We start from the raw sequence: 13,145 nt of genomic DNA on the forward strand, positions 1-13,145 counted from the left end.
CTTGTTCTTCTTCATCATCACTATTTGTCTGAATCTCAATTCCATCATTTGAACAAGTAATTAAACACTTTGTTTTACACAACAAGTCTCTTCCCAGTAGGGATACCAGACTTGAATCACAGGACACAAATTTATGCAATCGCTGAAAGTTGCCGATCTCCACATTAACTGGATCTGTAATCAGGTTTGTCAAGTACTGGTTCGCTACTCCCACAACTTGGACTGTTCTACCTGCAAGGAGCACGTTTGGAACTTTTGCAATTCTCACTGTAGAGCGTGTAGCTCCTGTGTCAACCAAGAATGAAACTCTGTGACCCATACCCTTTCCCTTTACATAGGGTCCTCTTTGATCTACTTCTAGAGAAGTTGCAAGCCACACGGGTCCTTATCCGAACTGTCACTCGTCCATTCATCATTTATTCCATTCTCACTGTGTAACGGGAATTGGTGCACTGTGTTAGTATTTCAGTTCTGCCTTTGACCTGTGACCTGTTGAGAAAGCATCATCTGTTGCTGCTCCATCGGGGCTTGAAGTATTTGAATTTGCTGTCTAGGTACCATGGGAAACTGCTGTTGCATCGACTGCAGCTGTGACATTTGTGCACGGGGCATTTGCACCTGCTGCATGGGCTGAAAATTCCTCATTTGATTCACATTATTCTGAAAATTTTGATTGAGACCTCTCACTCTGTCCTCTCACATTCTGGAATGAATTGATGTCATTACTCTGCTGAACAACACCTTCCTGCACCATCATCGGACACTCCCGTTTCCAATGTCCAGCGGCTCCGCAAATGTGACATGGCAATAGCTTCTTCATTCTTTGCACATCATTCTGAACTACTACAGTATTCAAGCCTGGACCGCGATTCATATTGCCTCCGCAACCGCTGTCTCATCTGAGACTGAAACATCATGTTTGCTCTGCTGCTGCTGTGGTAACGGCTGCAAAAAATTTCCTTGCACTCCTGTTTGAGTGGCCTTAATCTGCATCACCATCGCCTTCTCTTTCAACTTTTTCTGCTTCAACTCACTCATCACTACAGTATTTCGCATACTGCAACATCTCATCAATTCGGCTTTACTTGCCAGCAAATCAAATGACTCTTAATCATCTGGCTAATCTCAGGTCTCAATTCTTCCACAAATCTGAACACAAAATGAAGCATGTCTTTCGCCTCAATTGTTTCTGTACCACTGTAATGCTCGAATGCCTTCAACAGTCTCTCATAATACGCATGAATCAACTCCTTTTCTTCCTGAACTGTCCTGTCAATTCTCTGCCAATCAATATTTTTGGGCGAAATTCTTGATTTCAGAAACTCAATCATCTTATAGTAATATTTCAGTACTTAAGGAGACGGTGCACCTTTATTCTTATCTCTCTCTGGTTCACTTGTTGGCCAATCTACACTCCTCTTGCACTCGATCCACAAATCAGCTGGAGCTACTATCTCTAGTAATGTGTCTTCCCACTAACACTTCGCAAGTTTCACAAATCTGTCTGTCTGCTGGCTTTTCTCTCAATTTTGGGTAATCATTTGTAAATGACAGACTGTCACTTATGCTCCAAGGAATATGAACAAAATTTCCCCCTGGAATCTCTCTCATTGGTAAAATCTTTACCGGATCTTTATCCTCCTGCACGTTTTCAGCCAGCTCCAAAGAATCACCTTTTCTCTGGTCTCTATTCTTTTCCCACCTGCCTTCCCATTTGTCTAATGCTCCCCAGGTCTGAGCACTTTGAAGCAATTCTCAAAGGTGTGCCTTCATTCCGGCAGAGCTCATGTGTTCAAAATCTTTAGCCTCAAAAGCTAATCTGTAACTCGTTTTCAAATGCTTAGTTTTCTCTATTTCTATGCCGTACTTCTCTGCCAAGTCTGCTAATCTCTGATGCACCTTGCTCACTTCTCTCGTAATCTTTGGGCACAAGTATCTCAACTGTGCCTCTATGTAGGATTCTAACCTATTCACCCCCATTGTTCCTTCAATGAGTTCACCCACTTCCATGCTTAGCCTAGCACAATTCAAATACTCCGCTCCTTTAGGGGCACTCTGTGGGTTATTCAGCTTGTCTAACCATTCAGTTAATTGCTGAGCTGTCAGTCCTTGTAATGAAATGTTACTTGTTTAGACTGGTGGCACCTGCTGTGCAACTGCATTCGGAGTCTGCGGTGTCAATAATTTCAAACTCTGGCTAACGTTTGGCCGTGTCACTGTATCTGGAAGTGCAACAAGTGGACTAAGGTCTAACAATGATCTTGATCTGTCAGAAGTCTGTCTCTCAGAAGAGACCACCTGGACATGTTCACAATGGCCTCCCCTCATTAGGTTGTGGGGCACTCTTCCCTGTTGACCTTCAGTCAGCTTTTTCTGCGCAAATAATGGTACTGCTGGACCAACAGTCCTAGGTAGCGATATAGCATCCGGGGCTGTTCTATCACCTACACTCTATGAGAGAGTAACTCCCATATTCTGATTCATCATCGGAGTCATATCTGACTGTGCCCCTGCCACCGGTGTAATTCTTGGCATTCCCTGCGGCTGTACTTGGGGCAGTAAAATCGGAGCCTGCCCAGTGTGAACCAATATTGGTTTTGGGAAGTCCTGCTCTGTTGGCACCACTAAATTCGAAGTTGTTCCATAATGGGCACATCAGGATAAATGGTAATTGCATCTGTGTCTGCACTACAGGGGTGGTAAGCACATTAAGACCACTTTGCACTGCATTCTGTGTCAGGTTAGCATTAACCTGCACTGGACTTGCTGTCCCATTAACCTGTTTTGGAGCTGTCTGATCAACACAGGTACTTAGAGCACTCATTTGTACTGTATATGGTGGTGGTCGATCTCTCAGTAACTGTGTAATAAACCCATCATCGTCCGATTCCTCCTCTACGGTTGAAGACTTTCTAGCCTCCTTACTCTCGTATAGACTTTTATTAGTTTTCCTAGTAGCTTTCTTTCCTTCCTTCTCATTCTCCTGTGTAATTGCCGGAAACAACTTGATTCCTTGCAAGGTCTCCATTCTCCATGCTTTTTGAACACAGTCCCATCTAGCCTCCGCTAGAGTCTTTTCTGCCTTTCTGATCCTCCTCTAAAATTTCAATTGCTGTTGCTGTCTGGCTGCTAACTCCCAAATCGCTAATGCCTCAAACTGTGCTAGTCTTGGAAGGGGCTTCGATTCATATAGCACCATCCGTAAATGCTCCAAAACTCTCAAATTAAACGTTCCATTTGTACGAAATGCTAAGTTCCCATCTTTTGCTGTCAATTTGCACCATCGCTTTAGCCAAAGACATGGCACAACACCCTTCTCTTCCTTTACAATGTAAGCTGTTTTACCTTCTAGCAGTGTAGCCTAGCCTACGCTCGTAATATACGTATTTCCTCTTAGGGCACTTTTTAATGCTTTTGAAAAATTTCATTTTTTCTACCTTTTTGTTGTTCAAATCAGGAAGTGACTTTTAATCCCAAGATTCCTTTCACCTACGATCTCAGCCAATTGCCTCTCACGGACGGCTGCCAATCCGTGCGCGACCCTTCTTACTAACCGACCTATCCCAATGCGGCTCCAATGACTTCATACTCACACGTTCCTCGGCTGACAAAGTCTTGCAGCTTGTCCTCCTATACTCCAACTCACACAAAACTAATGCAAAATATTGCGAGCACTAATCAAAAACCAAAAACAAATCTGCTGGTTTACTACAGAAAAGGTAACCCAATCACTTCAGAAACGTTATGGATTTTTCACTGATGGCTCTTTCCGCACTTACAGCTACTCCTTCTTTCTCGGTCTTTCAGATTCGCAAGCAAAATTCGCCCCCCAAATTTTACTCTCAACTGATCAATGGGTCTGTCCTGGTGCACACAGAATTTGCAAAATCTCAGTCGAAATTTTCTTTCACTCACTTGAGCTCACACTCTAGTAGGTTGATCGGGCGTGGTCAACAAGTCAAACCAGACAAATTACAACATATAACCAAGTGTCTCATACACTTTTCACTATACTCCGGAGTCTTAAACCACGCAGGGTCTGTACATCAACAACCACATGGACAATTTTTGAGCACAAAGCGCCACACATATGAAGTTCGACGACTTCCCTATTCACACACTGCGGAGTACGCACACTCCTACTACAACTTCATTTGGAGTACGCAAACTCCCTAAAACCCTCACAATTCACCTGTGATTTGCATAAGCTGTGCAAGCGCAACCTATTTCACTCACACTATCACTAGAACCCCGGGAACATCCTCAAACGCCCATTTGCAGGATCCGGGGTCTGGGAAAGTCATTTCTGGACTTAAGGGAACATCATTTTCTTTCCAATTATCATCACTGAAAAACAAAATTAAAATCTCAATAATGATAATTTCTGCTACCCCCTCTGGCACCTTCTTTCCTGCTACTATCTCTGCTAATACCTGTCACTCTGTCCAGGTCATATATGGCAAGCTCTTAAGGAGACAAACCAACAGTCTTTTACCATGTCTCTGTTCGTCTGTTATTCATTGATGCATTTGTTCTGGGATAAGTGCTGTTTGCTTGAAGGGTATGTTAGCATTGGGGAAGGCAACTATGCAATACGTAAAAGGACTGTCATTCAGTGACAGCAGGGGGGACACAGGGACCTCGCATCCAAGGCTTGGAAGGGAACCTTCACCTTGGTCCCCCTTTTGAAGTATTCCCAGGTCCATGGCTATGCTAGCGAGATCCTGGTTTTAAGCTGTACATTGGCACATGATGTGAGGGCAGTTTTGATGAACCGTTGTGAATTCTTCCTGATTTTTTTGAATTGCATAGTGCTACTAATACAAGTGAGATCTGGCTCGTAATTATACAAACCGCTTATGAAAGCATACCTGCTTTAGATGAATTCAGCTCCGACTTCCATATGTATGAATCCGCACATGTATGGAACACTTGCTTTCCAGGGTAGCGACATGTAGAGGAATTCATTTGGTTCTATTTTGGAGTGGTTTTAAGTCTGCGTTCTTTAACTCAGGGTACACAACTCCTGACGTTGAGTACTTCTGTACCAAGCGTAGAAAGCTTGAGGCCACACTCCGAGCATTGTAGTCCGACTCAGAGCTTTTAGACTTCATGTTTTCTTTTTATATGATTTTTCAGTGAAAGTTGTTCTCCGTTTGGAGCAGTTACTTTGTGTCTTTAAATTAGTAAATATGTTGTAGTACTTAGAAAATGGTGTGCTAAAAAGAAGACACACTTTGGAAGTTAATATTGATTATTATCATAATGGTGGGGTTACAACCTCCAAGCGCGACAGCCATCTCTGAGATTTGCCTACTGACAATAAGAGAATTGATGACACAACTCAGATTATAAAATAAATGGACAGTTGTGATGTCACAACCATATACATTGTATTGGCATTTTTTTGGAGTTGGTACCAGAGCACAATAAAAAAAAATTGTATTTTAATTATTTTTTTTATTACGTGATTTTTTTAATTTTTTTATTTCAAGTTATTTCCAATGGTCAAAAACCTGTAAATTGAAGAACAGAGGTCATGTTCATGATTTACAGGGTGTGCAACTGTCGAAAAAACGTGAAATAAATGTGACATAATTGACATAACAATTTGTTGATATTCTTATAAATTTGCCTTCTTCCCTCCATCATGCTGTACAAAAGAGACACTATTAGGTACATAGATCAAAGGAGTAAAATGGCTGGCATTAGCCCAAAGTGATGAGTTGTGGTGTGAGATAATTGGGCCGTTGACGAATTCGAAGACGGATATACATCTATATCCAAAGAGAAGACAGGTGAAAATATTATTAGAGTGGTATAGGGCATTAGGGCATGAGGCCACTAATAGGCACAAGTTATAAGTCTTGTTGTGAACAGTAGCATTTCCTGCTTTCTTGAAGTCCCAGTGGGCAGGCTTGCATATATGTCTGTTGATAGAGAGTTCTATTAAATACGGTCTAGAAGTTAAAAGGAACTGAAATGGATCTGGTTCTTGGTGGCATTGGGGAGACTAGGAGATTATAATTAGGCTATTTTAGATGGGAGTTTAGTGAGAAAGGCTGTCATGGGCAAAGGCGGGGGAGTTGGGGAGGGCAGTGCCTTTCCCGCTATTGAACGAAAGTCTCATTAGGTTGCATAAGGGTCTATTTTTCCAGAGAGCTAGCCAGCTTGGTGCCAGTGTTGTGAGGAGGAAGAGAGTACACATGGGTAGATTTTAGCAAGTTCCATGGGCCTTGTCCAACATAATCTTTAAGGAAGATCTACTTAGTTGTCTGTTGCAGTTGGTCTAGTGAGTTGATGATGGTCTTAGCTGTATTGAATAAAATGTCTAGCAGATCCTGCATATGTACATTATTTGTTATTGTACTACAGCGGCTTTAGTGATTACAAATGATCCCATTTTCGGAAATGGGCTGAAGATATCCCCAAGATTTCTAGCAGAGGAGGCAAACGAGAGGGATGAAAGTAAGTTCAGCCAGTTAAATTGATGGGTGTATTTTTTTTAACATGGACAGTACAAGATCCACATTTTGGTGGAGTTTAACACAAGAGGCCGTTAAAGTAGCCAGTGCCACACTGATAGAGATTATTGAAGGATAGGTAAAAAGTAGGAAATCAGAAAAACATTTGGCTAACGTCAGTGTGGAGCGTTTATGAGAGCCCAAATAAGGAGTAAATATCACTCTGGGAGCTAGAGTAGAGTGAGAAAAGTATGGATTGACATGCAGAGAGTCCTGTGGGATGCCCACTTGAACTGAAGTGGGCGTTGGCAACTTAAGTCCCAGGAACTGAGAGAGAGCAATGGCAAACACATTGTTTACTAGATGCATGCGTAGTAGTGAATGGAAAGAATGTATTGGCATAAGATGATTGACAGTTTTTTTGTCAAGGGGCGGCAGATAGATAAATATGGGTTGTAGAAAAAGTGATTGTGGTTCGAAATGGTGACGCAGTTGGTTGTGTGACAGTGGTGCATCTGTAGAGTAATAAACATGAAACTCACTGAAAGGGATTGAGTAGGTTGTTGGAGGCCAAGTCAGTGTGTGAAATGGTTGAAAGTCAGTTGTTCCAGTACTTTGTAAAAAAAAAAAACACGTTGGAATACAGCAGTAGGAGAGTGGTTTATTGTAGGTGTCGAGTGGCTTAATGTGTTTTTTATATGACATTTGTTATTGATTAAAAAACAGTGTCACACTATTACATCCATGGTTACTGTTCACACCCTATAGACTGTCCACATAGTTTATGCAAAATTTAACAGTCTAGGGGCTTAATGTTTTTTGATATTAGTATAATATATAGGTGTTTTACCAAATAATGCTTATGTGGAGTAGGTTGTTCAGCGAGTGATGAGAGAGAACGTATGACAATAGAATGCGTTGATTATTGAGGATCGAATTTAGATCACAATAGACCAGAGGTCTTCAAACTTGGGGATGGGCCCCCCTAGGGGGACATCAAGTGACCCCGGGGGGGCACCAGGCTCTTGCCGAAAGAAACATTTTACAGATAACAGGGCTTTGTTTTAAGCAGAAGCATGTTATTGAATTGTTAAAAAGGTAACAGTACTTAACTGCAATGTTTAAATAGGTCCAGCAATATTTAAACATTGCAATCTTTATAAGATAATTGCGATGAATTCTGAGGGGGGCCAAGGATTTTTATTTTTCAACTGGTGGGGGGCGCAGCATTAAAAAGTTTGGAGACCACTGCCATAGACGATGATTGAAGTTGTAGTTACAAGTACTTCAAAAATTGTTTCAAGTTAGTCAAATAAGTAATTTGTTCTGCCTAGTGGGTGGGAGGTAGCCCAGTATCATTTTGCTTTGAAGAGAGCATCGATGGAGATGCACAGTAGTGTTCGAAAGATAAAGAGGAGGCAGTTAATGTAATAGTGGGTTATTTGTAATCGACTTATTGAGCTGAATGCCCAATCCCCCCTTGTTTACTGTTCTGATAGGGCATATGAAGAAAAGGTGGCAGAATCAGTGCGTAGTGCCACTGTGTGCCTAAGTCTTAAGGGGGAATCCTGTTTTCATTTATATCTTGTAAGTACCGTACAGGGATGTGAGTGCCAAATAAGTCAGTGATTAAAGAATGTCTAGTTACAAACAGAGGGGTCATGCCATAAACTGAGGGAGACCAAGAATAAGCGTATGATGCGAAAGCTCAGAGGTTTGTATTTCGTATTCTGTCTCTCGGCAGCAGAAAGGTGACTTGGTTGATCTGAGGAGTTGGCATTGTATGTGGAAGCGAAACATGGCTGGGTATTAATGAGGTAATGTGATGATGGGCAACGATGGGTAATGAGGTTCTCTAAGTAGGCTAGACATTTTTGGGAAGTGCATGATAGAGAAGGAGGGGTAGGATTAGAGATAGTTGTATGGCGACTAGAGGTGCAGTAGGTCAGATACCTATGCCTGGTTTAGCCTTACTGACTGTTGGTGCCTACATACATATTCCATGTAATCTTCATACATAAATACATTGCAGGGTCAACAATAGTGACTGTAGTTGTAATTTGATTTATTTTCATGTTGAAGATCACTTATGATCCTTTCGGTGACTTCCCTAAGTATGATATACATAAAAATAAATATATATATAAATTCACTTAAAAAAGCAAAGGTTACAGGGACGTTTTAGTTAGGCACACATTTTAACCATATAAAACCATAGAAATTCACCTGTTATAATTAGTTATTTCAAGTAACTGTAACTCATGCCCTATGGTAACTATAACTCATGCCCCCACAATCCACAGTTTTTTCATCAAAAAAACTACTACAAATATTACATTATTATCAATGATGTTATCTAAGATATCATGAGTGCTGTAATATGTGGGGTAATTATTAGTGTATGGCGAGGGTGCGAGTTAGTTCCCTTAGGCTAGGAGTTATAGTTACTTAAGAGAACTCTGACAGGTGAATTTCTATGGTTTTGTATGTATAAAATGTGAACCTAACTATAACGTCCCTGTAACCTTTTTTTGTTTTAAGTGAATTTCATTTTTTTAAATTCTATTTCTTAACTATAAAGTCCCTTTAACCTTTAGTTTTTTCAGTGAATTTCTATGTTTATTTTAATGTAAGGTAATTTGAATTACTATAGGTTAATTCAACCACCGTTGCGCACGGCATTTGGCCATCCATGGCGGGGTTGGCTGCAGGGCCTGGCCCCCTGTAACCACCCAACCTGCGGTGGGGGTTGGCCACATGGCCTGCAATGGGGTTGGGTGGTTATAGGGGGTATGCCACAACCCAAAGATTTTGCTGGGAAAAGACTTTAATGTTCCATCACGAGGAATGTTTAATATTCAAAACAGTAGTAAATAAACAGACACACCACCATGAGATAGGAGAATTTGAGTACCCAACCTACTGAGACTCAGTCCAAGAGCTTTATCAGTAGGCCACAAGTGACTCTGCTGAACTGTGCATCAAAACATAGCTATACCATTTGAACAAAACATCTTGCTTGTGTTCCGCTTTGAAGTAATTCTATGGAGAGGTATTGTTATTTCAGTGGTCTCTCCAAAGAATGACTATGCGGGAGCCAGCATTGCTCCCACAAGCAGGGAGCTGCCTGCTTGCAGGAGCAATGTTTTCCTCTGTTCCCCTGCACGCATATTTGCATGCAGGGAAACAAATGAAATCCACTTTCTGTTTGACAGCTCCCACTTGCAGAAACAGAGTTATGTTGATAGCTCCCACCCAGCAAAAGCAAACATCTACCTCAGGAGGTAGCAGGAGCCGGCTTTAGGGGCTGGCAGTCCCTAGGGCCATCTTTGGCTCCGCAAGGGAAGCCTTGCAGCCTGCCTCCATTGTTAGAATTTAGCCCTGGAGAGGTAGTAGTCCCCGGGACTGGGTGTCCACGACAGACCCTCTCCTTTAAGTTACTTGATCCCCAGGGAGGTGTTGGTCCCCACGGCACACACATTATTGGCCTTTGCTCCAGGGAGGTGGCAGTCCCGAGGGACTGCGTGGAACCCTTCACACACTATATTACACTTTACTCCCAGGAGGTGGCGGTCCCTGGGGCACCCCCGCATAGATAATATACAGTGCACCGAGGAGGTGGTGGTTCCTGGGGCGTGGGGGCCACCCTTCATAAATTTAAATACATTTGCTCTGGGAGGGTGGCGTGGCCCGGGACTGGGAGTCCGCAACAGACCCCCTACTTTAATGTACTTGAACCCTGGGGAGGTGGTGGTCCCTGGGGCACTGGTTGGTGGGGCTGCACCCCCGCACACATTAATGGATTTTGGCTTGGCGAGGTGGCGGTCTCCGGGTGTACCATGCGAGTGTCCCCCGCATTGATAATATACAGTGGCCTGGGAAGTTGGTGGTCCCCGGGGCTTCTATAAGCCCTGGGGGCAGGGGGGGGGCGTGCATCTCCTCCTGTTTTTCCACAATGGCCACCTGGGGGCAATATTAAAAGCAAGCTTGGTAGAACCCCCCCCCTTTAAATTAAGGCAAAAGTTGCAGATTTGCCACAATTTTAACAGTGATTAAAAAATATATAGATAGTTTAGTTTTTTGTGGGGGGGATGGAGGGGGTAGTTCAGCTGACACAGAGTCTCCAAATGGCTGGTTTAAGTGGTGGCAGCCAATCCGATTTCTGCACGAGATTGGGAGTATTTGCAAAGCCTTCGTGCCTCCAGATATACAAATTTGGTTTTATTTTAATATTTCAAAAACTACTGAACGGATTTACACCAAATAACAAAAAGCACTCCTTCTGGTCCAAGAGCTACCTTTCTGCCAAATTTGGTGTAATTCTGCCCAGCAGTCCAAGCTGTAATAGTTTTTAAAGTCCCTGTGGGAATTAAAAAGGAAAATTCACTATTTTGGAACCCCCTTTTTCTTGGCCCCCACTTCACGTATCACCCCGAAACTTCCCATGCACAACAAGATTCTCTGGCACACTTATTGGGAAAATTTTGTGAAGATTCGTCAAACTGCCAGTAGGTAATGTGTGTGTGTGTGTGTATACACACACACACATATATATATATATATATATATATATATATATATCTCAAGTTACAGATACATTTTGTTTATCTGCCCTGTTTCAAACCGGGCAAGGAAAGTTTTGATAGATCAGATACTCAATTTAGAGCCATTCTCTATGTTCACATCCTGACCCCTATTAAAAAGTAGCTGTGTGTGCATGTGTTAAGCTGTGAGATAAACTGTGGGTGCGTGGTAAGCTGTAAGGGTGGTTGGTAAGCTTTTTGGGCAAGTGGTAAACTGTGTGGGGATGTTGTAAGTTGTGTTGAAGAGGAGATAACCTTTACCATTTGTTCTTGTGTAAGTATAGCGATACTGATTAATCCTTTTCTGCCTTTGGATGTATGTGTAAATATTCTGTTTCCTCTCTTATAGAAGTGGAACACCTTCACCCAAAAGGACATCAGTCACCACTCGACCATCGCTGGTGAGGGGCAGCAGAGACCGCTTTACAGGAGAATCCTACACAGTGCTGGGTAGGGAATGCCACTTGTCGAGCTTTCCCAAACAAGTGTCTAGTTCACTTTTCTCCTGTGGCATATCACAATTCATTTCAGTCTGTTTGCTTAATATGCAGTATCTTCCAGATGTAATTGCCCACCTATGTTAGCTGTGACCCCTTACCATTGGAGTAATCTAGTACAGCAGGAAGTCTTCACTAGCAGTGAGTGTTTTTTGGCAGACTCCATTTCCCTGTGCATTACTGTAAATAGATTAAAAAAATACCTTAGCAGCTACTGTAGCCTGGGTGCATAAGTGGAATCAATATGTGAACGAGCACCCTGAAGCCATTATTTCGAACAATGTCTGCTTTGTTGTTAGACACGCAGACACATGTAAAACTGATAAACCATTAACATGTACAACACCGGATTGTGCAACTGTATCCTTTGAAGACGGGTGCTGTCTGCAAATGCTATCAAACACACTAGATTGCTCGTTTCAGTCCAGTTCCAAACACCAGCATCTTTTATGTTTTTTTGTAAATGCACAAAGCATGTTTGATTGGCTCTTGTGGTTTTTCTCACTACATTCAAGTGTTTAACGAGAGCTTGACTTGAATTGACCCTGCTTTTCTTCCTTTTATCAGTCTTTCGTGATTAATATTTTTTTCTTGTCGGGTTCAAAAATTATTTAGAAATTACATACTTTAAAAACCATGTATGTGAAAATAGATAATAAAATACAACAACTACTGAAATCGCCCATAATTGTCCCTTTTCAGCCGGTTCAAGCTTGCAATCAAATCATACTTGTCTTCCTAGCATTACTTCCGTAGATTAAAAGTATCACTTTGAAATAGGTAGCAAATGCTTCGTAGTCATTTCAAGCATAATTTATTTTTACTTTGTACCACAGAGCAGATGAAACGTGTTTGACACGGTGTTTAAACATTGATAAAGGAAATGATTTGTATCCAAGTCATTTCTTTACTCCGTGTGGGCGTTCTCCTTAGTGAACATTTTTTTATGCAGCCTGTGCATAGATTTTTGCCTTCTCTTTCACACTGAATGTCATTCGGTTAGTTGAAATCTGTACAGAGAAAAAAATATCTTTGGAAGCACTAGGATTCTAAGAGTGGAGTGTGTCCTCCTTTTCCTTGGAATCTTGTGTTATTTTTGTTCATCAAGTGCATTATTTGACTCCAAGAGGACCACCAGGCAGTGCAGAAAGTGAAGGATTACAAGAGAAGCGGTTAGTTACGTGAAGATCTTGTTAACTGCTTTGGATATGTTTGTAAGGGAAACATTTTTAATGGTCTTCTGAAGACCAAATGCCCATTCTTGACTCCATAGGGAGAAAATTACAAGCATTGCCATGGATCCTGTTTTTTTTTATCCCCCGGAATGTAATAAGTTGAACATTGGATCGATCGACACAATATGTTCTGCCGCTCATAGGGCTTTCTAGTGCAGCTGTTGTATCGTGCATAGAAGGCAGTTGCACACCTTAGCTTGTCTTCCATTGCCAAAGGGCATCAAAACTCTGCATGTGCCTTATCAGTCGCTGGCTCTTCTCATCGCTCTGGCTTTTGGGCTGCAGCTTTGGTGTCTGGTGGTACCAGGTGTAATGTCTCATTACGGAGCAACGTTCCTATGCCCAAAGTTGTATTTTGTTCATTTG

General features: G+C 42.0%; 1 protein-coding gene across 7 annotated transcripts in view; it reads left to right on the plus strand.

Annotated features, from left to right (window-relative positions):
• FSD1L (fibronectin type III and SPRY domain containing 1 like) overlaps positions 1–13,145 on the plus strand; it is a 254,699-nt gene that overhangs the window by 218,400 nt on the left and 23,154 nt on the right. For 4 of the 7 annotated variants that reach the window (XM_069239766.1, XM_069239791.1, XM_069239780.1 and 1 more), the window contains one exon: positions 11,397–11,497. In XM_069239766.1, coding sequence (XP_069095867.1) covers positions 11,397–11,497 — 101 coding nt within the window. The remainder of the gene's footprint in view (positions 1–11,396; positions 11,498–13,145) is intronic. The other 3 variants (XM_069239774.1, XM_069239799.1, XM_069239818.1) reach the window with 1 other exon arrangement.

This window comes from Pleurodeles waltl, chromosome 1_2 (genome assembly GCF_031143425.1).
Source record: "Pleurodeles waltl isolate 20211129_DDA chromosome 1_2, aPleWal1.hap1.20221129, whole genome shotgun sequence".
In the NCBI taxonomy this organism is placed as follows: Eukaryota; Metazoa; Chordata; class Amphibia; order Caudata; family Salamandridae; genus Pleurodeles; species Pleurodeles waltl.